The sequence below is a fragment of the Colletotrichum abscissum genome (genome assembly GCF_030869225.1).
Source record: "Colletotrichum abscissum strain IMI 504890 chromosome Unknown Scaffold_59.1, whole genome shotgun sequence".
Lineage (NCBI taxonomy): Eukaryota > Fungi > Ascomycota > Sordariomycetes > Glomerellales > Glomerellaceae > Colletotrichum > Colletotrichum abscissum.
Window position 1 is genome coordinate 60,452 of NW_026850502.1, and position 25,507 is coordinate 85,958.

Here is a 25,507-nt window from a genome sequence, read left to right on the forward strand (position 1 = left end):
TCGTCTGAGATGACTTGGTCGATTGCCCCGCGCTCGATAAGTCAATCGAGAAAAAATTACCCCACTGACTCACCTCACGCACTGAACCCCTCCAAATACCCCCAAGTCACCCACGTCCTCTCAGATCCATATCCTCAGTATCTTGGGTTTTGACTCACATGACCCATTGACGCTTCTTCGTGGTCTTTCTAAGAGCTCTTCGTTTTTAGAGGGCTTGGCTTCGTTGATCTCCAGAAGCTACGCAGCTCCCGCCTACCTTCCTCAACGAAACCCTGCCTACCAAATTCACTACTGTTTTTGGTGTGACAATATTCGGTTCGGCAGAGCCGCAAACCGCAACCAGGCTACGTTCCCTCACGCGGTTCTTGACTTCAACTTTGTCGCCTTTCGAGCAACATCATGTCTATTGACTTCCCCAAGGAGGAGGAGGCTGTCCTCCAGAGATGGCGTGAGATCAAGGCATTTGAGCGTCAGGTAAGTCCGATCTCTTTTCGCTCCAGAGACAACAGTCGCACTCTCTGTTTACGTCGAGGCCATTTCGTGTTTGTTTGCTCCCGTACTGACAATCATCGCGCATGCAGCTCGAGTTAACAAAGGGCAAACCCCTTTACACCTTTTATGACGGGCCTCCTTTCGCCACTGGTCTTCCTCACTATGGCCACTTGCTGGCCTCCACCATCAAGGACATTATCCCGAGATATTGGTCCATGAAGGGCTTTCACGTTGAAAGACGCTTCGGGTGGGACACCCATGGACTACCTATCGAGCACGAGATTGACAAGAAGTTGGGCATTTCTGGCAAGGCTGCTGTCATGCAGTTGGGATTGAAGAACTACAATGCCGAATGTCGATCTATTGTCATGCGGTACAGCGGGGAGTGGCGCCATACCGTTGAGAGACTCGGCCGTTGGATCGACTTCGACAACGACTACAAGGTAAGATCGCGTACCATGTATCCTAGACTACTGAGATTGACTAACGCCCGTTCTCCGAAGACCATGGACCCTACCTTCATGGAGTCTGAATGGTGGGTTTTCAAGCAGCTATTCGACAAAGGCGCTGTCTATCAGGGCCATCGCGTCATGCCTTACTCAACAGCCCTGACCACAGCATTGAGCAACTTTGAGGCCAATCAAAACTATCAGGATGTCAGCGACCCTGCCATCGTCATCTCATTTCCCCTGATCGAAGACCCCGAGACTCACCTGCTGGCGTGGACGACGACGCCGTGGACCTTGCCTTCGCATCTCGGACTGGCTACGCACCCTGATCTCGAATACATCAAGATTCTTGACGAGAAGTCAGGCAAGAAATACATTCTGCTCGAGAAACTTCTTGGTACACTGTACAAGGACGTGAAGAAGGCCAAATTCAAGATCCTTGAGAAGATCAGCGGCAAGGCCATGCTCGGCTGGAAGTACGAGCCCCCCTTCAACTACTTCTATGATGAATACAAGGACGTTGCCTTCAGGGTACTGAACGCTACCTACATTACTGATGACAGTGGTACTGGCATTGTTCACCAGGCACCTGCTTTCGGTGAGGACGATTACAACGTCGCCGTTGCAGCTGGCATTGTCACCGAGAACAGGGCGCCTCCCGACCCTATTGACGACAGTGGTCACTTCACCAGCCGCGTCTCTGATTTCGCCGGCATGCACGTCAAGGAGGCCGACAAGCATATCATCAAACACCTGAAGGGTGCCGGAAAGATTGTGGTCGACTCCACGCTCAAGCACTCATACCCCATGTGCTACCGTTCTGACACTCCTCTCATTTACCGCGCAGTACCCTCGTGGTTCGTCCGCATCCCCGAGATTATTCCTCAGATGCTGGAGAACATCAAAGGCTCTCACTGGGTGCCTTCTTTTGTCAAGGAGAGGCGGTTTGCCAGCTGGATCGAGAACGCCCGTGACTGGAACGTCTCACGAAACCGTTACTGGGGTACTCCCATTCCACTTTGGGTCAGCGATGATTTGGAAGAGCGAGTGTGTATCGGCAGCGTGCAGGAGTTGCGTGAGCTGAGTGGCTACACTGGAGACCTGTCTGACCTACACCGAGACAGCATCGACCATATCACGATTCCTAGCAAAATGGGCAAGGGAACTTTGAGACGCATTGAGGAAGTGTTCGATTGTTGGTTCGAATCTGGCAGTATGCCATACGCCAGTCAGCACTACCCCTTCGAGAACGTTGAAAAATTCGAGAAGTCGTTCCCTGGTGACTTCATTGCCGAAGGCTTGGATCAGACCAGAGGGTGGTTCTATACCCTACTTGTCCTGGGCACACATCTTTTCGGCAAGATTCCATTCCAGAACTGTGTTGTCAATGGCATAGTCTTGGCCGAGGACGGAAAGAAGATGTCGAAGCGTCTCAAGAACTACCCAGTTCCTGATTTGGTCATGGACAAATACGGTTCCGATGCTCTCCGTCTCTATCTCATCAACTCGCCAGTTGTGCGTGCTGAACCACTGAGATTCAAGGAGTCTGGTGTCAAGGAGGTTGTTCAAAAGGTCCTACTACCTCTCTGGAACAGCTACAAATTCTTCGAAGGCCAAGTGACGCTGCTCAAGAAGGTCGAGGGCATCGATTACACTTGGAGTCCAAAGGCCCTGTCGAACAACGAGAACGTGATGGATCGGTGGATCTTAGCTAGCTGCCAGAGCTTGCTGCAATTCGTCAACCAGGAGATGAGTGGTACGTTGAGATTCTTACACCTTTGTCCACGAACCTCGCTAACATGCCTTTTCTACTAGCCTATCGACTTTATACTGTTGTGCCGCGTCTGCTCGGGCTCATTGAAAACACGACGAACTGGTACATCAAGCTGAACCGAAGACGTCTCAAGGGTGAGAATGGAGTCGAGGACACCCAACATGCGCTTAACACCCTATTCGAGGTCATCTTCACGCTATGCCGCGGCCTTGCTCCTTTCACTCCCTTCATCACCGACACAATTTACCAAAAGCTCCGCCCCTTCATTCCTAAGGAGGCTGAGGCAGAAGACGCGCGCAGTGTCCACTTTTTGCCGTTCCCCGAGGTGCGCCAGGAGTTGTTCGACGAGGTTGTCGAGCGCAGAGTCGCTAGAATGCAGAGGGTCATTGATCTGGTCAGAGTGTCTCGCGAGAGAAGAGCAGTCGGCCTCAAGACTCCGTTGAAGACGCTCGTTGTCATTCATCGCGATCCTCAATATCTCCAAGATCTCGAGTCTCTCTCATCTTACATCAAGGAGGAGATGAATGTAAGAGATCTAGTTCTCACATCTGACGAGGCCAAGTACAACGTCCAGTATAGCGTTACTGCCGACTGGCCCGTGCTAGGTAAGAAGCTCAAGAAGGACATGGCCCGGGTCAAGAAGGCGCTCCCAACACTCGGCAGCGACGCTGTTAAGGAGTACTCGGAGAAGAAGGTGATTCTCGTCGATGGAATTAAGTTGGAGGAAGGTGATCTCGTTGTGAGACGAGGTTTGAAGGAAGACGAGTCCTCGAAGAATCTGGAGACGAACTCGGACAATGACGTGCTCACCATTTTGGACGCTGAGCTTCACGTGGAACTGGCCCACGAGGGTCTCGCAAGAGAGATCATCAATCGCGTACAGCGTCTCAGAAAGAAGGCCAAGCTGCAGCCGACGGATGACATCAAGATGGAATACAAGGTTATCAGCGACCCTGACAATATTGGCCTCGAAGAGGTGTTTGTCTCGCAGACCAGAGTCATTGAGAAGGCGCTCCGCAGACCGGTGGATAAGCACGAAGTCACTACGGTGGAAGGCGAGGTACCGAACGAAAAGCAGAAGGGAATCATTGCGGAAGAGGAGCAAGAAGTGCAGCATGCGACATTCTTACTCCGCCTGCTCGAGCTTTAGATGTGAGATATGCAGTGAGTACAACCTTACGGTAGCTTAGATCACTGGAACATGAGTAGTTGAAAATGATGAAGGCTTAAGAGGCCCAAAGAAAAGACTGAGTTGACCGCAACAACGTTCAAAGTTTCAGAGACTGGTCTATTGTGCTTCTACCATCATTATCTTGCTTTGCGGGCAGCAATCTTTTGTGATTGAATGATCCAGTGTTAGCGACATGGTAAACTCGGGAGAGACAGAGGTGGAAAGGGGCATGGTGGTGAGAAATACAAGATAGCAATCCTTCAGTCTGAGAAACTCCTTCAAACATTTGTCCTTGTGGACAGAGTTGTAGTCGGCAACGATGCACTTGCCGTACATGGAGGTCTACATCTTGGTCAGTACGTGTTCGAACCGAAAGGTGGGTAGCTATGGCGGGACCAGGAGCCACGACAGGAGGACTGACCTCTGTTGAACATTGGCCGACTGCGGCTGCAAACTTCTGGATGGGCCGTGTGCGAACCATGGTAGCGGCTTGAGATGAACCTCGGGTGGAAGGGGGTAGAAGCAGAGTGCGAGATATGATTGTCGCGCAATTGATGGAGTTTCGTCGTCACAACACGAGGGTACGGGTGGCTAAATCTGCCTTACCTTGGAACGCATCAAAGACGTCGCCGAGATCTTGCCTTTAGGGTAAGGTGAGAGGTACATAGGCAACGGGTGTATTAGGTACCTACAGTAAGCCTAGGAATCGCAGTGCCTTACCTCAGTTGCCTCCTTTGGAGCAATGCGACTATCTTAGTGTAATTGGATGAGCCCGTATTGAATTAGAAGTATATGTAGCCAAGTCTAAGACTCGGTTATATATATGATTTCCTTTTAGCTACCTCGAGGGACCTACAAAAGGCACCTGAAATACCCTAGGTACGCAAGGCAGGCTAGTCAGGTACCTACCTCAAGGTACCTTGGTGTGGCGGGGGACAGCCCGTTGCAACACAGGGCACAAGCTCCAGAGAGGCTCTAGGTATCTATACAGTATGTAGGCTTTGGTAGCACCCATTTTGAGCAGACTGGCCTATCAGCAATGCGTCGCGACACCAGGATCAACTGGATTGCAGCCCAGCCAACAGCAACGTCCCCACAGCGGCTACCTTGGTGCTCCGCCATAGGACGCGAAATAAACAGACGAGAAGAAAGAAAAGAATAGGAAGAGAAAATAAAGACGGGGTTGGGAGCAGCTATGGATTGACCACCTGCTGATACCTGCAAACATATCTGTGTGTCTGTCTGGACAAGGCCGCTGCAACTGGAGAGAAGCAGCTAACTCATCACAATATACTTGACCTGCCCATTGTGGCATCCGGCCTTGTTCCCGTCAACCTCGCTTTTGGACATCATCTATCGTCGCCCTTCGCTAGCCAATTGCGACCTCGTTAGCCTCCCACGCGCCTAACCTGCGGTGCGCGGTGGACATGGCAGCGCCGCGACCAGCTTATCGCCATCATTCCGATTTGCGACTCTTGCGACGCGACTCAACACCCGTTACATGAGCAATCGTCGCTGCAAAACGTGAAGCTCCTTAAGCCTCTTGTCATATCAGCTGCCAGCAGTACATTTTGTCGCGGTCAAATGTATTCAGCATCCTTCCCCGACTATACACCATCACCGAATTCAAATCTGGCTCCTTAGCATTACCAAGGCAAGTTACAATCGTCCTCGGCTACCGTGACTACCATCATCATCAATACTACTACCACCAACACCGCCGCAAACTCTTCTACGGCCATTTTATTATGCTCCCAGCCTGGCGCCAGTTCACATGCCGTCGCTGCCGCATCGCCCAGTGCTGGCCCCCCGTGACGGCATATCTAGCTTTGTGTCTGTCCAAAGCTCGGATTCCTATTACAGCGATCATGGTAAGTACAGCTCAAAGTGCACTTTCACGGCATCATTACCTACACCTACCATGCTTTCGACTGCAAAGCGCACTCCGTCTGATAACTACTCCCAGAAATCGCCATCCTACACCGTGTCGTCACGGCAGCCCAGGAGAATCTCGAACTCCTTCCCGAGGGCGAGCGATTGGCAACAAACGCCTTATTCCAGGCTTATGATGCCGTGCTCCCACTCTTCGGCATCGACCCGGAGGAAGAAAACCATATCTCGCGCCTCGTATTCCGCGTTGGCGGTGAACGCGGCGAAGGGTCACTCCAGGAGAAACTTGACGCCGTTTTGTCAAGGATGGGCATCGGCCTTGAGTTCGGAAGCGAAGGGTCCAGGGCATTATCAAACAACGGCGACGACGACAACGAAGATGAAGACGGAGCCGGAGCCGGATATGTGGAGGCTGCTACGCCGCAGCCTGCGCTTACAAACACCGATCGAGACTCTATCACGTCCGGAGACGAGTCCTCTCAAGAGGTCGAGCTTGCACCCCGAGAACCATACGCGACTCTGCTATCTTCGCAGGCGCAAGCATCACATCACTTGGGCTATGCTGCATCTCCCCCAAGGCTGACGCGCGTTGGCTTGGTATCGAATCACTTGGATCTGAAGTCTATCAACCATAATAAACCGGCACCCCAAAGCTATACCCCCTCGACGGCTGGAAACACAGAACAAAGTCGTCAAAGCCGGCAATCAGGATCTGGCACCAGTGTGCAACGTGGCGCCAGCGACACCACAGTTCAGCCCATTGAGGCGCCTTATATCCACCCCGCAAATGAGAACGAGACGGCCGCTCTACCAATAAGGACAAAGCCCATAAGAACGGTGAATTGGCTGCTTCCGCCTGATACCACCAGCATCAGCGCCGGCACCGGCGTCGGTGCTACTGCCCCAGAACCAGTTCGAAATGGACCGCGGGCTTCTGAGGTCATGGAAGACCATGTTGTGCATGATACTGAGACACGGGGTTCTCGTGAACATGAGCTCAGTACTCAAAAGCCTTCAGTACACGCGCCTCCTGTACATGAATCTACGGTCCAGGAGATTGCCACTCATCAAGCAACCAAAAGGAAGCAACCTGTCGAAGAACCCCCTGCAGGCGGGATCGAGGGTGATGAAGCAAAGCCAGTGATTCACGATGAAATCAACGGAGGGCCTGATGACGAAGCAAGATATGCGGTACTGGAGTGGAAATCGACCAAAGTAAAGGGGTACTTACTGCTCCTAAGAGGATTGTCACACTGGAAACAACACGCTCTTGACAAGCTCGAACGAATGGCCGTAGCAAGGAGGCATATTTTGCGGATGCGTCACTTCGACCCGTGGGAGCTGGTCACGGCCGAAACTAGGATCCGGGGTCGTCGTGTGTTCACTTCTCGTCTTATGGCCTCATGGCTCAGGCGCGCTGGGGAAGACTTGGACACAGAAGATGCAAGCTTAGCCCATGCCCAACGGAATATGGCCCAGAATGCCCTCAGACAATGGTCAACCTCCTGCCTAAGTCCAATGGAACCTCGTTTTCCGCCGCGCACTGTGTCCATTCATCTGCAACAATGGCATTCGGCTTGCTCAAGTTTACAGGGGCTTAGGTCGCACATGGAGAATCTGTACGAAGAACATGGAAGGTTTCGGGTCTTGAGGACATGGTCCCACCAAGCAGCGTCTCATCTGAGAGACGTTGCTGCATTTCGCAGATACCATATCGTTCAGGGCCCTTTACACCAGTGGCATCTTGACTCAAGGGTAGAGGTCTTCAAGTCCAAGCTGGAAATCAAGCTCGTTCGCAGCTGCTTGTCGAGGTGGCAAAGCGCGTGCATGGCCCCACCGATATTCGGCCAGATCAACGCCCTCAGCCGCGGGATTGCTGTGGATTCTGTGTCCGGCATGGCCTTGCCTAGACCGCGGCGAGGCGTGACATCCCTCATGGCCATATCAGATCGTCTGCTGAAGACCAAAGTTCTTTGCAATTGGCAACGACAAGCTTCAGTAGTCGCCAAGACGAGCACGAGAACGCGTCGGTTTGCGTCGCATCGAGGGGCACATAAGGCATTGGAAATGTGGCATATCGACGTCGATGAAAAAAGAAACCTCCAGAAGTGGGTGCAGCGCGGTTGTTTCTACATTAGTGTCACGCATGCACTCAAGACATGGCGATCTAGATCAGCTTGGAGGTCAGGGACTCGAAAGTCCTATGCCCGATGCAGACAGCACGTCAAAGCTACCTTCACCAAAGGTTATCTTGATTTGTGGAAGACAGCTACTCGTGCTCACGTGAACTTGGGCTGGAAAACGGATCAGCACCACATTGTAGTGGAACATGGTCGTCTCATTCATATGCTGAAATTGTGGCGAGAAGAGAGCAGTCGCGACGGGGGGACGAGTAAGCTTTTGACTGCTGCATGGGTGGACGAATGGAATGGAATGTCCCAAGATCTCGCCGTCAAAGAGGACCGCGTCAAACAGGCTTGGTCGGTGAACCTGAAGTCACGTTGGTGGAGTCAGTGGCAATCATCTTTGCTGCAATTGAAAAGCCGAGAATACGTGGCACTAGATGTTAAGGAAAGGAACAGCAAGAAGGCTGTACGACGACTTCTGCTGCATTGGAAGGGAGAAAGGAATCTGAGCACATCTTACCAGTCAGCAACACTGAGAGCTAGTCTCGGCAGCTCAAGAAGAGGAGCTGGCTTCGTGGCCAGTCGCACCTCACTGCCACTCTCGAGAGCAGTTCACGAACGGCACAGCGGACCAAGTTTTCGCGGTTCCAGGATACAAGAAGTGGAGCCAACGGCTGACGACGATGATCACGACGGAACCGGGTCTGGACCAGATACTGATGGAGTTGTGGCGAATACGCCGACCCGGTGGACGGGTATGGCGTCTTCTGTGAGGCTTCCGTCCATGACACCTTTTGCTCCCCTTCCAACGCCATTTGAACGAGAGCTCCGAGAACGATACAACCGAAGCGTGCCTACAGCTGCGACTGGCCAGATGAGCAGCCTTTCCTTCGCACAGGCGCAAAGGCTCTCTGTGGCCGGGACACGGCGAGCAGCCAGGGAGAATACAGCGGATATTGGCAGAGGTGGTTGATGAGACATGGGCGGAGACCCTTGATGAGAACAGGCGAAATGCTATGGTCATGTGGATATCATTCATGTGTTTGGAAACCTTTACCCAGTATACCCAGACGGGGCAGTTTTGTATCACAAACGAAGACTTTCGGCATGGGCTAGAAATCAGTGTTTGTTTTCCTAGTACCTTTGTGGGACAAATGCGCAACATCAGCCCAAGGTAAGATGCGATATTCAGTCAGGCAGGCCGCAGGCTCACCTCAAGGCACCTTGCTACCTACCTACATGATAATACCTCAAGGAGTACGGGTACAGATGCAAAGGGACCAACTGGGTGACAAAACAAGATGCCGGTCAAAGCTAAAGTGGCCTCCTTCTATAACACGTGCCCATGAATGCATATCCGCGCCCTTACAAACGTATCTTCTAAAGGGATGTTTAAAACAAACCAAAATAACAAGCGGTGGTAGTAGTATAAAAAAGATGGAGAGAGCTGAGGTACCGTACTGAGCGGCAAACCATCATGTCCGGGTCTTTGTCACCAAGTTGGGGACATAAGGTACCGACCGACCCCACACCCCTGGGTTGACCATCCACTGCAGTGCGCAATGCGCATATCTACGGTATTAGTACGGATACGTTACCCTCGTGTGGCTTGGGAACCTTGCCATGACATGGTCCAAGTTTAAGCTCCTCACAACACTTGCATTGACCGAACTCGGTCTATGACAGAGCTCAATTATCACCCCAAACCAGACGAGGAGCCTCTGGAAAGACCTACCACGTCTCAGACTTTGACTGAAGCCCAACCCGCAATACTCGACAACTATCGACCAAGCAGACCCGGCATCACGTCCGCCTAAGCAATGCTGCTGTGGCTTTCTTGCTAGTAGGATGAGAGCAGTCCTCCCAGGTAGGCCAAGGTCTGGGCTTCAAGCTCTCGCGACGGGCTTTTGGGACTCGAGGCACTTCAATGTGAGCCACTCGATCATGCTTTGATGACCTTCTATCATTATCGCTACCATAGTGCTAACTTCTGGTCGCCCCCAGGTCTACATAACCGGCAGCGCGTTTACGATCCTTGGCGATGCCGACACAATCATTCAGACAATATACGACGACGATCCAAGCCATCTGCAGGCCGCAGCCTTCGATGAATCCTCGGGCAAGATTGCGACTTGCACCGAATCCGTCATTAGAGTCTATAGACCTTTTGGCCAGTCCGAAAATGCGCTAAAGGTGAGTTCGTCCTCCTTACCCAAACGACGTAGTCTTCGCCCTCGGGTTCCATCTCCCATTCCGTCACCCCGTCCGCACCTGTCGCCTGTACTGCCTTGCGAGCAAACGCTGACGACACTCCCGCGTATCAGTGGGGTCTACAATCATCGTGCCCAATTCATGACTACCAACATGCCACCAAGGGGATCTCTCTAAGCTGGGGCGGCAACGAGGAACTCCTGGTTGCCCATTCCGCCTTATACTTGTACTCAACCGCCGACGAGCCGGAACTGTTATGGACTAAACACCTTCCGAATTCTGTGAAACTAGCAGAGATATCATACGATTCGGCATACATAGCATGCGTAGGCGCGCATGATTGTCTCGTCAAAGTCTGGCGCCGCTTGACATATGGTGCTGAAGATGTGCGCTTCGACCTGACCTACCTACGCCACCCAGACCTAGTCACGAGCCTACGTTGGCGAAAACCGCTACATACCGATCAAACTGTAGAGAACGTTCTCTTCACAACATGCGCCGATAATGTTGTCCGAGTATGGACTGGCACTGATACGCATGCCCTTCGACACATGAACCTTTGGGGGTCCGTCGACTTGGCTTCGTCCTTTCGAGACCTTGGACTTGGTTCCGCATACCCTACAGCGCCGCTGGTCACTTTCGTTATCGATGGAAGAGAGGTGTCTGCTGCTACAGAGCTGGCCGTTCAGCGGTGTTCCGTGAAGGATATACCGCGCGATGCTGCTCTCGAACGCCTCATTTCTCTGGCCAATAACAGCGCTGAGCTATGTGTTGCCTCTGACGCTATTGGAAATATGATGGTATTTGCTTTTGAGGACGTGGGCTCCAAGGCGAGAAAGTCCCACGATGCCATCAGAGTGACAGGCTTCAAGTCACACACTCTTGATTTTAGGTCTGACCAGTACGTCAGCATACAAAGCTATTGCGACCGAGCCACTGGGCGACTACATGTGCTTATTCATGACTTTGACGGCCAGATCCAAGTATACGACGCCGACTTAGCAGAGTTTCTAAGCGGAAGGAACAAGTCGAGCCGTCTTGCTCGGCGCTGTATCTGGGCCGGCCATTCATCGCCTATCCAAAAAATGGTTCGCAATTTCAGCGGTCGCGCTGTTGTTTCTAGAACCGAGGAAGGCGAAAGCATTGTCTGGACGCATTCCGAAACCAGTCAGACCAGCTTGTCGCGCCAGAGTGTCATCCAGGGAAACGCTCATATTCATCGGATATGTGTTTTGCGCAAAGGCCGTTTTGTCATATTCCTAGAGCACGGGAAAATATCGCTATGGGACTGCCGGCATCAGAAAGCCATATTGCTCGCGAGTCAGTCGTACGACATCTCAGGAAAGCCCTTGTGCTTATTGATTTTGCCTCGACATCGAGTTGAGGAGTATGCCGTTGCTCACATTGCAACTGTCACATCCGAAGAGGAAGGGCTTGTTTGGGAAGTTAAGTTACCTCGATACTCCAGTCAAGGTGCCAATGCATATGCCAATGGCCAAGAGGAGACTTCGATCAGCGAGTTTTGCAGATTCAAACTGAAAGACGCCGAGGGGATCGCCTATATGCTCCCTGTCGACCCAGCAGGATCTTCGCCCGCCACATCTGGCTTTCTCGATGTATTTGCCAGAGACATTGCAGTGTCGTACACTCACGCAGGACGGGTAGACTTTTGGACAGCGAGAGTCGGCAATACGGGGAAAAGCGTCGGATGGCTCTCAACCTCCTCAGCAGAGACGGGCCTTGTTGAACCGGCTCTCGTCAGTGGCAGTACTCTGAAGAAGGCTGCAATCGTGGATTCCGCAAGATCTCAGCTGTTTATTTGGGACATCGGTGGTGCTCGACTTGAGTTTACACGGGACTATGGAAGACACAATACGATACAAGACCTCGACTGGACTTCGACGCCTGATTCACAATCTATCCTCGCCGTTGGCTTCCAGGCGAAAGTAGTTCTGCTCAGCCAGATGCGGTTTGACTACTTGAATAAGGGACCGGCCTGGGCCGCAGTCCGGGAGATCAGCATTCGCGAATTCACTCCTCACCCAATAGGAGATTCAACCTGGCTAGGCGATGGACATCTCGTCATCGGGTCAGGTAATCAGATGTTCGTTCACGGGAGGGAGTACGACCTCTCCGGCTCCTTGATCAACAGCCTGCAACTACCGCACAGGAAGAACGGCGTCTGGGACCTTTTTGACGCTGTTCAGAGGTTTAATGGCCCTCTGCCGGTTTTCCACCCTCAGTTCCTGAGCCAATGTATCCTTGCAGGGAAGAGCACTATAGTCCGAACGATTCTGATGTCACTGCACAAGACTCTCAAGTTCCTCATTGCAGGTGAGACTATCGATGACTACCTGGGACTCGAACCAGCGGTTTTTTACTCACCCGGGGTAAGGCATTTGGTTATTACGTTAACCGTCACTTGAACCAAAGGTGGAGCAGAGGCTAACTCGGTCACCAGGCCTCACCGACGCAAGCATCAGAGCCCCAAGTAGGGTCTCACTTCAGCCTACAAGTATCTGCTGACGAAACAGACGACTCAGAAGAGCCTTTCAGCGAAGACACCGCACTTGCCATCAATGGTCGTCTTACCGAAGTTGGCCTCCAACAGCTATCGGGTCATGAGCAAATACAGCTGGCTGATATCGTTGAATGCGTGGGGATCGTCGAGAAACAGCGCAGATCCCTAGACGAGAATGGTGCGCGTTTTATGCTCTTTTTCCGCCAACATGGGCTTCGCAAGGGCCGGACAAGTGAGATTCAGATGTCCTGGCGAGAGATCAACTGGGCCTACCACTCGACCAGCCAGGATATCCTCACTGATTTCGTCTCCAAACAATGCCACGGTGCACTACGCTGGGCGGATGCGCGGGAGAGCGGCATGTTTATGTGGCTCACCGATCGGAACGCCTTGGTACGCAGGCCCTTTTTGCACCGCCGAGCAGTCCAGGTCAGCTAACGATAAACGTAGCTTGCTCAATTTGAGGTTGTTGCAAGGAACGAATACACCAAGAGCGAGATGAAAAATCCGGTCGACTGTAGCATCTATTACCTGGCTCTCAAGAAAAAGACAGTCCTCCAGGGACTGTGGCGAATGGCTCACTGGAATAGAGAGCAGGGGGCAACGCAGAAGTTGCTGTCTAACAACTTTGAAGACCCGAAATGGAGGACAACGGCGCTGAAAAATGCTTACGCGCTGCTAAGCAAGCGACGCTTTGGTGAGTCGTGAAGTGTAACGAGAAATTTCGAGGGCTGACATACGGGCACACAGAGTATGCCGCAGCATTTTTCTTACTTGCAGACCACCTGCAAGATGCTGTCAATGTCTGTTTGAATCAACTTAAGGACCTTCAGCTCGCAGTAGCTATCGCGCGTGTCTACGAGGGAGACCGAGGTCTAGTGTTGAAAAGGCTCCTAGAAGAAGAGGTACTAGCTGTGGCTGCCAAGGAGGGCAACCGCTGGCTCGCATCCTGGGCCTTCTGGATGCTGAATCGTAAGGATATGGCGGTCCGGGCCCTGATTGTAAGTTCTGCTGCTTGGCTCTCAGATGATATGCCTTTTTTTTTTTTTTTGGCCAGTACCTAACGTATCCTTGGTGTTATAGTCACCGGTTTACACCCTGGTCGAGACGCCGTGCTCTCCAAACATGCAGTCGAAATTGTTCCTCACGGACGATCCGGCGTTGGTCGTACTGTACTCACAGCTGCGGCAGAAAACACTCCAGACCCTTCGCGGAGCCTCAAAGGTTACACCGCGCGTCGAATGGGAGTTCGTCCTCCATAGTGCCAAGCTTTACGACCGCATGGGTTGCGACCTTCTCGGCCTAGACTTAGGTAATTAATTTTCCCGCCACGGTATGCGCACGATTCAATGGATCTGACATGACAATAGTACGCAACTGGGAGTTTCTGAGACCAGCCCCGCCTATTACGAATGGATTGGGCGGTGAGGTCAACTCGCTGAAGCTACTGCGCCGACGCAGCTCGCTCGTAGTTGCAGATCTGCCCGTGTCAAAGCTTCATTCCGAGATGATATCAAGCGGACAGGGAAGACAGTCAACTCCAACGGTTTTTCAGGAACCGGACTCAAGCTCGCTGCTTGATAGTTTCGGGTTCTAATTAGAGGAGCACAAAAGAAACCGCTTCCACTTCAATGCAATAGGACATGATGTACGATATGCAGCTATTATCTCGTAAAATATGAATGTATGCGGGGGGAGATGATGTTTTCAAGACTTTCAAGGTGATGTGATCACTCACAGATTGGGGATCAGAACTCAGCGACGGCCACATGAGTAGAGGGGCTTGTCGCTTACTAATCAGAGTCACTATTTCTCCAGTCCCGTCTGAGCACGTCATCCGCAATTGTTGCCGAACTCCGTCCGGACCAGCACCGGGACTGGCCTAGTGCTCTTATTTGATGTTCCATTGATTAGGTACCTTAGGTACTCCGTACAAAGGCGAGTCGCGCAGCCCCCGATCCAATGTTCATTGGAACATTGTCATTACGCAGTAGTTGGTAAGGCAGTCCTTCATCGTGCAGGGGGGTCCAGAAGATAACGATTCAATTACGGATCCCATATCTCGACTTCATGCATGCAGCGGTGAGGGGAACGTCGCCTTTTATGTCCATACGCTTGTTGTCTTATGTAATTGATCACCAGCCTCTATGTTGTTTCATTGCGCACGAAGTTCCCTCTCAACTTTTGTTTGAGCGAAAGGAAGCTGGAACAACAAACCAACGCCACCTCAACTCACCCTCGCCCTGCAGCTCTAGTTCTCCACAGGCACTCTCATGCACACGTCCGCTGGACGAGTAACGACATAAATGCCAGGTTGACCAGCACGCCCTTGACGCGTACAGTAGCAAGATTGTAAACGCCTTCGAATCCCTCGCTTCTAGACATTCTAATCGACATTCTCACATTACGATACTGCCCAGTCAGAGTGTACGGCATCGATCATGGCGCCTGATCGGGGATACCGCGACGATGCCGATGGCGACGTTCACAATACTGTCAGCAGCAGTAGCCACACCCCAGTTCCTTATGCCTCTCACCCTGAGAATGCTCCCGAGCGAAGGCCCGTCATCCACGGCCGCAGCTTCACATTTCGTGGTGTTGCAGTTGGCCTGCTGGTCGGCTTGGTCATTTGCTTCTCCAATATGTATTTTGGATTGCAGACGGGTTGGGTGAGCACCATGACTATGCCGGCTAGTCTGATGGGTTTCGGCATATTCAAGGTCCTGTCTAGGCACCTGCGATTCCCATTCAGTCCTGTCGAGAATGTCCTCGTGCAGACTGTGGCTGGAAGCATGGCCATTATGCCACTTGGCTGCGGATTTGTCGGTGTAGTATGTCCCCCATGCCCCGGGCATTGTTACTTCTCTCCGCAACTTGATGCAATGAACCAGACGAGGTCAATGGCTGACCTGTCACTTTTCCTCCTTTAGATTCCCGCCATGAACTATCTCTTGGCTCCTGAGGAACAGGGGCCTCTCAACATCTCCCTGTGGAAGTTGATCATATGGTCTCTTGGCCTCTGTTACTTTGGTGTTGTCTTTGCTGTCCCACTGTGAGTTGGCTGCAGGAAACTTGCTCATCGACCTTCAGTCTAACCTCCAATGCCAGTCGCCGACAAGTTATCATCCGAGAAAGGCTCCGTTTCCCTAGCGGGTTCAGTACTGCCGTTCTCATCGGGGTCCTTCATGGTCAGACGCGGAAGGCCGGCCCAGACGCCGTATCAGGGGGCTTCGCGAGTCTCGTACCGGATCATGACTCGAAGCCGGATTTGACACTGGAGTCTGACCGTAGCCACAACGTTACAGATCCCGAAAATGCTCCTGAGAGCCTCGAGAGTCGCTCTCAGGACGATTGGGCCCGAAATGTGAGACTACTTCTCATATGCTTTGGAATATCGGGCTTGTACACTTTGTCTTCCTACTTTTTGCCCGCAATGCGAAGTATCCCTATATTTGGCACCGGTGCCGCAGGCACTTGGCTTTGGACACTGAACCCAAGCCCGGCCTATATTGGCCAGGGCATTATCATGGGTCCTGAGACGACTTTGCACATGCTGCTGGGAGCCGCGATAGGATGGGGGTTTCTCTCTCCGCTAGCCAAGTATCGGGGATGGGCACCCGGTTCCATCGACGACTGGGAGACAGGCAGCAAGGGCTGGATAGTGTGGATCTCCCTGGCAATTATGCTAGCGGATGCCATTGTCAGCCTCAGTTACATTGCTTTCCGGCCCTTGGCCCAGCACGTCGCCAATGAAGGTGTGAAAGGTATGTGGCAGCAAAGTGTGCTAGGTTGGCAGAAGCACTTTGGGGCCAGCCGACATTCCGCCCCAACGTATACTGCTCTGAACACCGATGAGGATGGAGAGGCGACGAGTACCTCCCGGCTTCTGTCTGATGAGGCGCAACCCTCTATGGTCCGCCGTCGGTTTTCGACGTCGAGTGCCAGCGATGGTCGCGCCGACGAAGCAGACGCACCAGAAGACCAACAAATCGACAACAAGCTTGTTGCCGTGGGACTGGTCTTATCCATACTGCTCTGCATCACCACTATACACATTGTCTTCGGCGACCTGGTTCCCCTCTACGCCACGATCGTTGCTGTTCTAATGGCTCTACTGCTCAGCATCATGGGTGTCCGAGCACTCGGTGAGACGGATTTGAACCCCGTATCCGGCATCAGTAAGCTTGCGCAATTGTTCTTCGCACTCATTATTCCCCAGTCACACAAGTCCAGTGTGCTTATCAACTTAGTTGCGGGTGCAGTGGTAAGTGGTCTACTAACCTCCAACTTCGTAGTCAAAGCAATCGCTAACTGAGCTTTCTAGTCCGAGGCCGTATGTCATTTGATGCTACGCTACTAATTTGACTGGAATTGATGCTGACTTGCCGGACTTAGGGGGCTCTTCAAGCGGGTGATTTGATGCAGGATCTCAAGACAGGCCACCTCTTAGGAGCCGCGCCTCGAGCCCAGTTCTGGGGCCAAGTGATTGGAGCAACAGCAGGCGCTGTGGTCAGTGCCTTCGTGTACCAGCTCTACACGGCGTGAGTCACAATGCCAATACCATTGATTTTCCAGAGACTGATCGATATCAGAGTCTATACGATCCCGGGAGATCTCTTCCAGGTCCCAACGGGATACGTATGGATCTTCACAGCCAGGCTAGTGACGGGCAAAGGCTTGCCGCCCATGGCTCGTGAGTGGGCAATGGGCTTCGGTATCATATTTGCCTTGACGACAATTGTGAGGACCATGGTAACTGGCAAGCCTTGGCGTTCCCTTGTGCCGGGAGGCATTGCCGTGGCGGTTGGTAAGTGTGACTTGAAAATATTATCTACCCTAAATCAGAGGTTCGGGGCAAGACTGACCTAGAGATGGTAGGAATGTATAACGTCCCATCATTCACCCTGGCCCGCACAGTTGGCGGCCTTTTGAGCTGGTACTGGGTCTCCAGACGAGGCGAGTCGAGCACGCCATTGATTGTGCTGGCATCAGTGAGTACTGGACGGTGCCCACACGCGAATAGGGATGCTAGCTGACGCAAGCTGTGTTCTAGGGCTTTATACTCGGTGAAGGATTTCTCAGCATCGTCAACCTCATTTTGCAAAGCATTGGTGTACCTCACTACTAGAAGCGCAGGTGTGAAACGACGTGCGCATGGCTAAGGTATACGAGGTGTCTGAGGCCAAAATGATTGGAATGAGGAACAGGAATAGAGGAGGCCGAGCGAGAGACTGGGGCATTGAAGGAAGTCCTGGATAACAGCAGAGAATGGCACGAGCAACATTTTCCATATCGAGGTGGTCGTCATGGCAAGTAGGAGGCAGACGAATGCACTAGTGTTTATTTCTCTCCAGGGATGTACATGCTTTAGAAATTCAACCCGTGGGTTTTTGTTCTCGTCTGGGTCAACCCCCCCCCCGGCCCCCCCTCCTTCCTTTCTCTCTTTCTCCATTGGGCTAATGAAGTCAATTTGGCTGTTGTGGTGCTGTTATGTATCGTATTTGATCATCACATTAGACAGTACGATGAGAGGAGGCTGTGGGTGCCAAAATGTTAGGTCAACCAATGCCTCAATTCCCCTCCTGTCCTGTTACCACTACGCTTCCTATGGCTTGTTTTATCCTTTTGATCTCTTACTTAGGCTGTTGCAGATATATCATGAAGAAGAAATGAAGATGTAGAAGAAGAACAGGATACTAGCGATCATACTGCTGATAGCAGTAATAACGAACATCTAAACGTTGTTCACTTGGGCGGCAGGTCATAATGTGACCCACTTGAGGGGTAATGGAGGGGTAGAGGGGTAATAGGCAGTCACAGAGGGGTAGGAAAGGGCACGCAAAATATTTGACCAAATTTCAATCAAAAGAAGAAATCAGGGAAGAAAGACCTACGACAAAATAAAAGGGTTGGGGGGGGGGGGGGGGGGAAAAAGAAAAAAGGGGGGGGCAAAAAAACACCCTTCTTCCTCCACCCCCCACTTTTCCAAGGGACAACCACCAACAATAATGAAAAAAACACAAAAAAGAGAAAGATAAAAAAAAAAAAAAAAAAAAAAAAAAAAAAAAAAAAAAAAGGGAAGGGGGGGGGGGGGGGGGGGGGGGGGGGGGGGGGGGGGTAAATCGAAAAAGGCGGCGTCTAACAACATCTCTTCTTACCTACTCACCTACTTTATCAAGGGTAACCTTCCAATCCAATGTAAATATAGGCACCTAGGTAGAGGGTAACTAAGGCACCCATGGACGGAGGTAGTCCACCCAGCTTCATTGGACGGCGAATGCAGTAGGTGCCGGCCGGCGTGCCTGCCGGACCCTTCCACGGTTCCAAATTATTTTATTGGGCCCCAGCACAGTCCCACAAGCTTAGAGAAGGAGGAAAATATCCAACCCTTCACTCAATCTCTCACCCAACTCCAAGGTGAAATCAACTTGAGCAAGGCATTGCCACCAAGAATACCCGAAGAAAATAAGTCATCGACGAGGAAGCCCGGGGCCTGCACACTTGCACTTGTTTTGTTTGTCAAGGAGCACGAACCATTCAGGTCGATCTGAAGGTGAGAAAGGAAGAGAAGAAGTCCCAGGAGCAAATATCGACTCAGCCTTCCAACATGACCCAAGACGATCTCAAGAACGGTGCTCGCGCCGGTTCCGATGTCTCGTCTGATGAGTCTGACTGGGACGACGCGGAGCCCGAAGAAGAGGAGGCACAATCCTTCATTTCCTTGCTTGACGATACTGTCTTTCCTGACGTCGATGCCATGCTGCGTCACTGCCGCACAAAGCACAATTTTGACTTCCTCGCCATCCGCCGTCGGCTTGGTCTTGACTTCTTTGGCACCGTCAAACTTGTCAACTACAGTAAGTCCAGGACCTGATACATAGTGCAGATGCTTCACATCGAGTCAACAATCACCCCCTCCTTAAAGATTGAGGGTTGCTGACCCATACATAGTTCGTCAGCATATTCACGATGGCTCTGCTCTGCCCGAGACTATCTCTGTCGACGACATTGCTGACGAGCGCTACATGAAGCCTGTAATTGAAGACGACGCCTTGATCATGGCTCTGACGGAGCTGGATCTTGACGATAAAACGTCAGGGCAGCTTCAGCAAGCGCCACAAGGGGGTGCCTCTCGGGAAGCTCAGCTTGAAGAAGAGTTGGCACAGCTTCAGTCCCAGTTCGCAAAGTACCGCAATGCTGTTGAGCAGACTCTTGACCAGCGCTGGGGAGAAGACACGCCCGTTCCAACCCAGGGCGAGAAGCCTCGTGATCCGGACGATAAGGGTGTTCGGAAGGATGAGTCTCAGTACTACTGGGAATCATATGCCTCTAACGGTAGCCGACGCTCATCCTGAACTTCGGCTGCTTAGTATGCTAACGTGCCTTCCCAGATATCCACGAGACGATGCTGAAGGACAAAGTTAGAACAGACTCTTACCGCGATTTCGTCTACAACAACAAGTCTCTGTTCAAGGACAAGATCGTGCTAGATATTGGCTGTGGTACCGGTACGTCTCGCACCAAAAGCGACTGCCAGCTTTATGACCCTTCATATCTAAACCGTGATTTCTACGACAGGCATTTTGAGCATGTTCTGTGCCAAGGCCGGTGCGAAGCAGGTCTTTGCCGTTGACAAGTCCGATATCATCGACAAGGCCCGCGAGAACGTCTTCAACAACGGCCTCACCGAAAAGGTTACCTGTATCAGAGGCAGGGTCGAGGATATCAGTCTTCCTGTCGATCAAGTTGACATCATCATCAGCGAATGGATGGGCTACTGCCTGCTTTACGAGGCCATGATGAACAGCGTTCTCGTTGCCAGAGACCGTTTCCTGAAGCCCGACGGCCTCATCGCCCCGAGCATCTCCACTATCTGGGTGGCGCCCGTCTCGGATCCAGAGTACATCACCGACTTTGTTACCTTCTGGGATGACGTCTATGGCTTTGACATGAAGTCAATGAAAGAGGGCATCTACGATGAGGCTCGCATTGAGATCATGCCAGAGGACTGCATCTGCGGTACCCCCTCACAGATCTCATACATTGACCTACACACCGTCAAGATCGAGGACCTAGATTTTGAGACCCAGTGGAAGTCAAAGGTGACCAAGGACATTCCGTCACTTGACGGTTTTTTGACCTGGTTTGACATCTTCTTCACGACTTCTCGAAACGACTCGATCCCGGCAGATCTACCGGTCAAGGCCGGCGAGACCATTGTCACTAGACCTGGCGAGGTGGCCTTCACCACCGGCCCTGCAGGTCCTGACACTCACTGGAAGCAGGGTTTCCTGATGAATAAGTATCTTGAGGGGAATGCTAGTGTCACGGCCGGCACCGAGATTTCTGGGCGCATTGTCTTCAAGGCACCCGAGAATAATCCCCGGGCGCTGACTATCAGCAATACTTGGACAGTACCAGGCCAGGACAACAGGACGCAAATGTGGAAACTCAGATGAATCAGTACCAGCCTCCAACCCCGCGATTTTGAGCCTCATCGCCGACACGCAGGTCACCCTTGAACAAAGGCCAGAGACTGATGCTAAATGTTCAGAGGCTTTATCCTCGAGATGGACTTCTCATCCTGCCTACATAATGTCCTCCCTCTTGCGGCGCGTGCTAGATCGCGGCTAGGTGATTGTCCATATGCCAGCACGTTAATCGCAAGTTCCGCTAGTGTGGTACCATCTTCCATGAGATGACATGATACTGCAAAGGAGGGCCAGGATGCGCACAAGCAGGCAGAGGCAAACAAGCTAGGTGGATGCTTAGTTAAATCTCAACTTGAAAAAAGCTTCAGCCTTGGAGTAGATAGAACTCTCAAGTATCGATGCCCTCTAAGCCACGCGTGTGCATGCAGCTGATCATGATGAAGGATTTACAAGCATTCTGCTAACGAATCATACGTTTGACGTGCTTTTTGTATCATCGCTTTTGGTGTCTTCTTTGTCGTCGTTGTTATCGTCGTCGTCTTCGTGTCCGTCTTCTTCTTCTTCTTCATCCTCCTCCTCCCCGCTGTCTTCATCTTCATCTTCTTCGCCATCAGACACTGCTTCTCCCAGCTCCTTGAGTTTTGCCTTTTGTGCACTACGTTAGTCCGAGAGGCTTGCTCATGTCTTTGCTTCTGACTCACCTTGTACCTGGCTGCCTTCTCCTCTAGGTCGCCAAACACCATGAGCAAGTCATCAAGCTCGTTCTGAGTTGCCTTTCTATCCTCCTGAGCCTTCTTGATAGTAACGTCGTGCTGAGTACAACGTCAGAATACATGTATGTCTCTCAATGTCAAGGTTTCGGCAGTAAACTCTCGTACCTGGGTAAACCTCACTTGCGCCTCACGTAGGTTCTTCTCGAGCTGCTCCACACGAGCGTTTGCTTTAGTGGCAAGATTCTCCTGGTCATGCTCCTTCTTCTCAAGCTGCTCCCGAATGGCTTGAATCTCCTGCGCCTTGGTCTTCTTGGCCTGTGAAAGAGTCAGCGTCCCATTCAAGCAGTATCGTGGGTACTTAGTCACCTTCATGAGATCAACCTCAAGACGACTTATGGTGGCCTTGAGATCTGCCATGTCCGCCTCCGCCCGGTGGCGAACACGATCGGCGTCCGACTCGGCTGTCTTGCGTACCTGCTCTAGCTGCTTGCGATGCTCCTCGGACTGCGAGGCGGCCTGGGCTTTGGCGGTCTGCCGTGCTTGCTCAGCCTGTTTTTCAAGCTCCCCCTCGAGCGCCCTAACCCGGGAAGCTGTGTTTCTTTGTACTTCCTCAATTTGCCTCTTGTTCTGTTGCTCGAGAGCTGCGACATGAGTGGCTGCCCTTCGCTGTTCCTCTTCTAATCGCTTGCTGTATTGCTGTTCCAGAGCCGCTTTTTGAGATTCAATATTGCGGTTTGTCTGCTCAATCTGTTTTTTGTGTTCCTCCTGAAGGCTTGTGATCTTACTTTGCAGATTCCTAAATAATCGATTCGTGAGTGACATCACTGGAAACTCATTGTCGAGACTTACCGTAGCTCTGCGTCGTGTTGCCTTTGCATTCCTTCGTTGACTTGATTGATTCTGGCCAATTCCATGGCAGTGGTCTCTCGAGTTCGCCGATGATCGGCTTGTTCCTGGCCGAGATGTCGACTGACCGTCTCCAAGTTGACTTGAGCCTCTTGCAAAGCTTGCTGCTTTTCGGCTAATTGGCTTCGCAGTGAGTCCACGAGCTCTCTGGACACCCCCGTCTGGACACCATTCTTGACTACGGAAATTTCCAAGCCGGGATCTCGATCGATGCCACGCAATATTCGGCTATAGTTGTCCTTGAAGAAGTCGATAAATGTCGAGTCAAAGTAAACGTCTGGCAGACTACCCAATCCGGAATTGCTAAGATTCTGGGGAATAACCTCAAAATCCCTAACCAGCGGGTCGCTTCTCAACTTAGATAGCTTGTCGATGTATCGTTCGCGGCCCATCCGGGAAATGAGAATGGAATGAAGGTCAGCTCGGGGAATTGGTGAGTCCTTTGTCGAAAACTCATATAGAACGCCCAGCAGCATCGCGCAAAGACCCTGAACAAGGTCGCCAGTTGCGTATGGATGATTCACTGCCTGTATAAGGCTTTGAGTGTTCGCCCCTTCTCCAAGAAAGTCGTTGACCGCATCCAGGTCCTCAAACAGCCAGCAAAGGAGCAGCATAAGGTAGCCAACGACAACCCGGCTATCCTCGTCCCGGTTCAAGCCGGATATCAAATGAGCAGCAATGGTCTGGATGCTCGTGACAACTTCCTCTCCGCTTTCAGCATCGCCTTCTGAGACAGCCATGACCATGTTTTTGGCCTTTGAGTTATCAAAAACCAGGTGCATCATGATTGTGGAGGCAAACCAACTTCGGTAAGGATTAGCGACGGCCGCGTCTGAAGACGGCCGCAAAAGCACCGTAAGGACATTGGCCGTCTCGTCAGCTCCCATGCCATGTCCCTCAATCGCTCTCCGCAGGAAATGTAAGCGAATGTCTGCATGATTGTAGAAGTAAGCCTTAAGACAATCGCACGCGGCTAAACGTAAATCGAACGCCTCGAGATCCTGAACGCTGAGGGTGAGGTCCAAGAGACCATCAATCACGTAAACCTTGACGACGCCATTGGTTTGTCCTGATCCGGCTGATGAAGGCGATTCGAGAGGAGACGGGACTTCAAGCTGCGCGAATCCTTCTTGGAGGCTCGGGTTGCCCTTAATGATGTCGGCGCAGGTTGCTAGAGCCTGCAGGCACCTTCTTAACATGATAGCACAAAGATCAACGATGGGAGACAACCAACCTCGGCCTTGATTGGAAGCTGGGCTACATGGCTGAAGGCCAGTTGTAGGGCGTGGAACAGCAAGCCATGTTGCCAAAAGGCAAGCTGGTTCTGCGGCGTCCCCACAGCCCCTGCTACTAGAAACAGACGAACGACAGCCAGAAGCGCGTATATGTTCCGGTCACGCTGGGCCTGCGCCCACGCTGCAATCTCTGCTTCCACCCGCTGAGCCTTCTCTGCACCCTCTAGTAAAACAGACAAACGATGGATACCGCCCGATTCGCGGAACAGGGACTGATTTGATGGGTTCCTCCTGAGCAAGTTTGCGACTAGAATCAGGCAGTCCTCCACGACACGATCCCCTTCGGGAAGGGAACCTTCTGCAGAAATGATGCCAAAGAGTCGATCAAAGGCATTCTCAAATGCCACGAGTTTCTGAATATCGGTCGACGAGGGTGTAAGAAAGGTGAGGAGTGTAATAGCTTCGTTTCTGACGGCCTCGCGGCTGTCGTCTAGCACAGCGACAAGGCGAGATATTCCCAGAGGGGCAGTGAAAATGCATTCTTCTGTGCGCTCGGTTCGGGCAGAAAGAATGGCAGCTAGCAGCTGGAGAGAGTACAGCCTCGAGTAGAAGTCGGTGGAGTCGAGGAAATCTAGAAGGAGAGTGATGTTCTCCTGGCGCTGTGTGAATTCGTCAGCAAGCCACAGAGCAATCTCCTCCGAGGCCTCCGGACTGTCTTCGTTAGGACTGAAAAGCATGAGCAGGGTCTCGAGGACGACCTTGACAGTGTCGACATCTTCGGCATCTTTGCTCAGGCTGCCTATCAGACTGCGAAGAGCTCCAGAGGCGACAGAGGCAGGGAAGTCCTTTGCGAAGCTGCGCAAGCCGAGTATAGCAGCACGACGATCTTCAAGAAGCGTGGCTGAGCTCAGCCGACCGCTCAGGACAGTGATAGTCTCACCGACCGACTGCTTCGCCGGTGCAGTGGAAATAGAAAACATGCTGTCGTTTTAGGTGCCGGCCATCGGGAGCTAAGACAGACGATGAGGAAGAAGAGAGAAGTGCAACGTTAGAGACAACAAGCTGTAGACAGATGGGTCATGTAGAAGTAGAACGAAGCATTGGGACAACCAGGTTGGGCTGCTGTTGTGGAGAGCTTTATTTCGTCGCGCGACAAGAAGCCTAGCACTTTCTACATCTACAAGCACGTATGAGGAATGTTTACGAAAGGTGTACTTTGGGAGCTCATTGAATTGATACAAAGATATACTGCTTATATGCAATAATACAATCACATGCTCTCGTCACTGGAATAGCAGAAGACTGCTTAGCGAAGTATCGGGAATATCGAAGCAGCAGAACATCGCGTTACGTATCTAGCCATAACCCTCGGGGGAGCTCGAGTTAGTCAGGAGTCGCGGGTAGTACTGAGGTACCTTAGGTGAGGTCCCTATATACCTGAGGTATCCACCGTGCGGATGTACCTACGTACCTCGGCGGCAACCGCAAAAGTGATGCTCGCCCAGAAACCTCAGACTGAGAACCTACCTTAGTAATGACCTTGAATTTAAGGTATCACACCCGACCATGACCCTCCCAAAGCCTGTG

The 25,507-nt window shown here is 51.9% G+C and overlaps 7 protein-coding genes across 7 annotated transcripts; 5 read left to right on the forward strand and 2 right to left on the reverse strand.

Moving 5' to 3' along the window:
• Positions 1-399: 399 nt before the first annotated feature.
• On the forward strand, positions 400-3,865 carry CABS01_14884 (isoleucyl-tRNA synthetase; the record flags this gene model as incomplete). Its single annotated transcript, XM_060548222.1, has 4 exons — positions 400-474; positions 582-935; positions 996-2,697; positions 2,757-3,865. The coding sequence occupies 4 exons, from the start codon at positions 400-402 to the stop codon at positions 3,863-3,865; spliced, it is 3,240 nt and encodes a 1,079-aa protein (XP_060392844.1).
• Positions 3,866-4,023: 158 nt separating this feature from the next.
• CABS01_14885 (uncharacterized protein) lies at positions 4,024-4,367 on the reverse strand (the record flags this gene model as incomplete). The annotated part of the gene is made up of 3 exons (XM_060548223.1): positions 4,024-4,047; positions 4,133-4,228; positions 4,308-4,367. The coding sequence occupies 3 exons, from the start codon at positions 4,365-4,367 to the stop codon at positions 4,024-4,026; spliced, it is 180 nt and encodes a 59-aa protein (XP_060392845.1).
• A 1,715-nt stretch (positions 4,368-6,082) lies between these two features.
• Positions 6,083-8,875, forward strand: CABS01_14886 (uncharacterized protein; the record flags this gene model as incomplete). Its single annotated transcript, XM_060548224.1, has 2 exons — positions 6,083-6,647; positions 6,684-8,875. 2 exons carry the CDS (start codon positions 6,083-6,085, stop codon positions 8,873-8,875), a joined length of 2,757 nt encoding a protein of 918 aa, XP_060392846.1.
• An 875-nt stretch (positions 8,876-9,750) lies between these two features.
• CABS01_14887 (WD repeat domain-containing protein) lies at positions 9,751-14,231 on the forward strand (the record flags this gene model as incomplete). Its single annotated transcript, XM_060548225.1, has 8 exons — positions 9,751-9,831; positions 9,907-10,095; positions 10,227-12,503; positions 12,575-13,027; positions 13,085-13,331; positions 13,385-13,635; positions 13,718-13,946; positions 14,005-14,231. The coding sequence occupies 8 exons, from the start codon at positions 9,751-9,753 to the stop codon at positions 14,229-14,231; spliced, it is 3,954 nt and encodes a 1,317-aa protein (XP_060392847.1).
• Positions 14,232-15,075: 844 nt separating this feature from the next.
• On the forward strand, positions 15,076-17,762 carry CABS01_14888 (OPT oligopeptide transporter; the record flags this gene model as incomplete). Its single annotated transcript, XM_060548226.1, has 8 exons — positions 15,076-15,465; positions 15,565-15,686; positions 15,743-16,898; positions 16,959-16,967; positions 17,030-17,175; positions 17,227-17,441; positions 17,513-17,625; positions 17,688-17,762. The coding sequence occupies 8 exons, from the start codon at positions 15,076-15,078 to the stop codon at positions 17,760-17,762; spliced, it is 2,226 nt and encodes a 741-aa protein (XP_060392848.1).
• A 1,479-nt stretch (positions 17,763-19,241) lies between these two features.
• On the forward strand, positions 19,242-21,093 carry CABS01_14889 (methyltransferase domain-containing protein; the record flags this gene model as incomplete). The annotated part of the gene is made up of 4 exons (XM_060548227.1): positions 19,242-19,491; positions 19,586-19,969; positions 20,026-20,142; positions 20,213-21,093. 4 exons carry the CDS (start codon positions 19,242-19,244, stop codon positions 21,091-21,093), a joined length of 1,632 nt encoding a protein of 543 aa, XP_060392849.1.
• Positions 21,094-21,534: 441 nt separating this feature from the next.
• CABS01_14890 (uncharacterized protein) lies at positions 21,535-24,900 on the reverse strand (the record flags this gene model as incomplete). Its single annotated transcript, XM_060548228.1, has 5 exons — positions 21,535-21,711; positions 21,768-21,878; positions 21,945-22,575; positions 22,629-23,863; positions 23,920-24,900. 5 exons carry the CDS (start codon positions 24,898-24,900, stop codon positions 21,535-21,537), a joined length of 3,135 nt encoding a protein of 1,044 aa, XP_060392850.1.
• Between the last annotated feature and the right edge of the window lie 607 nt (positions 24,901-25,507).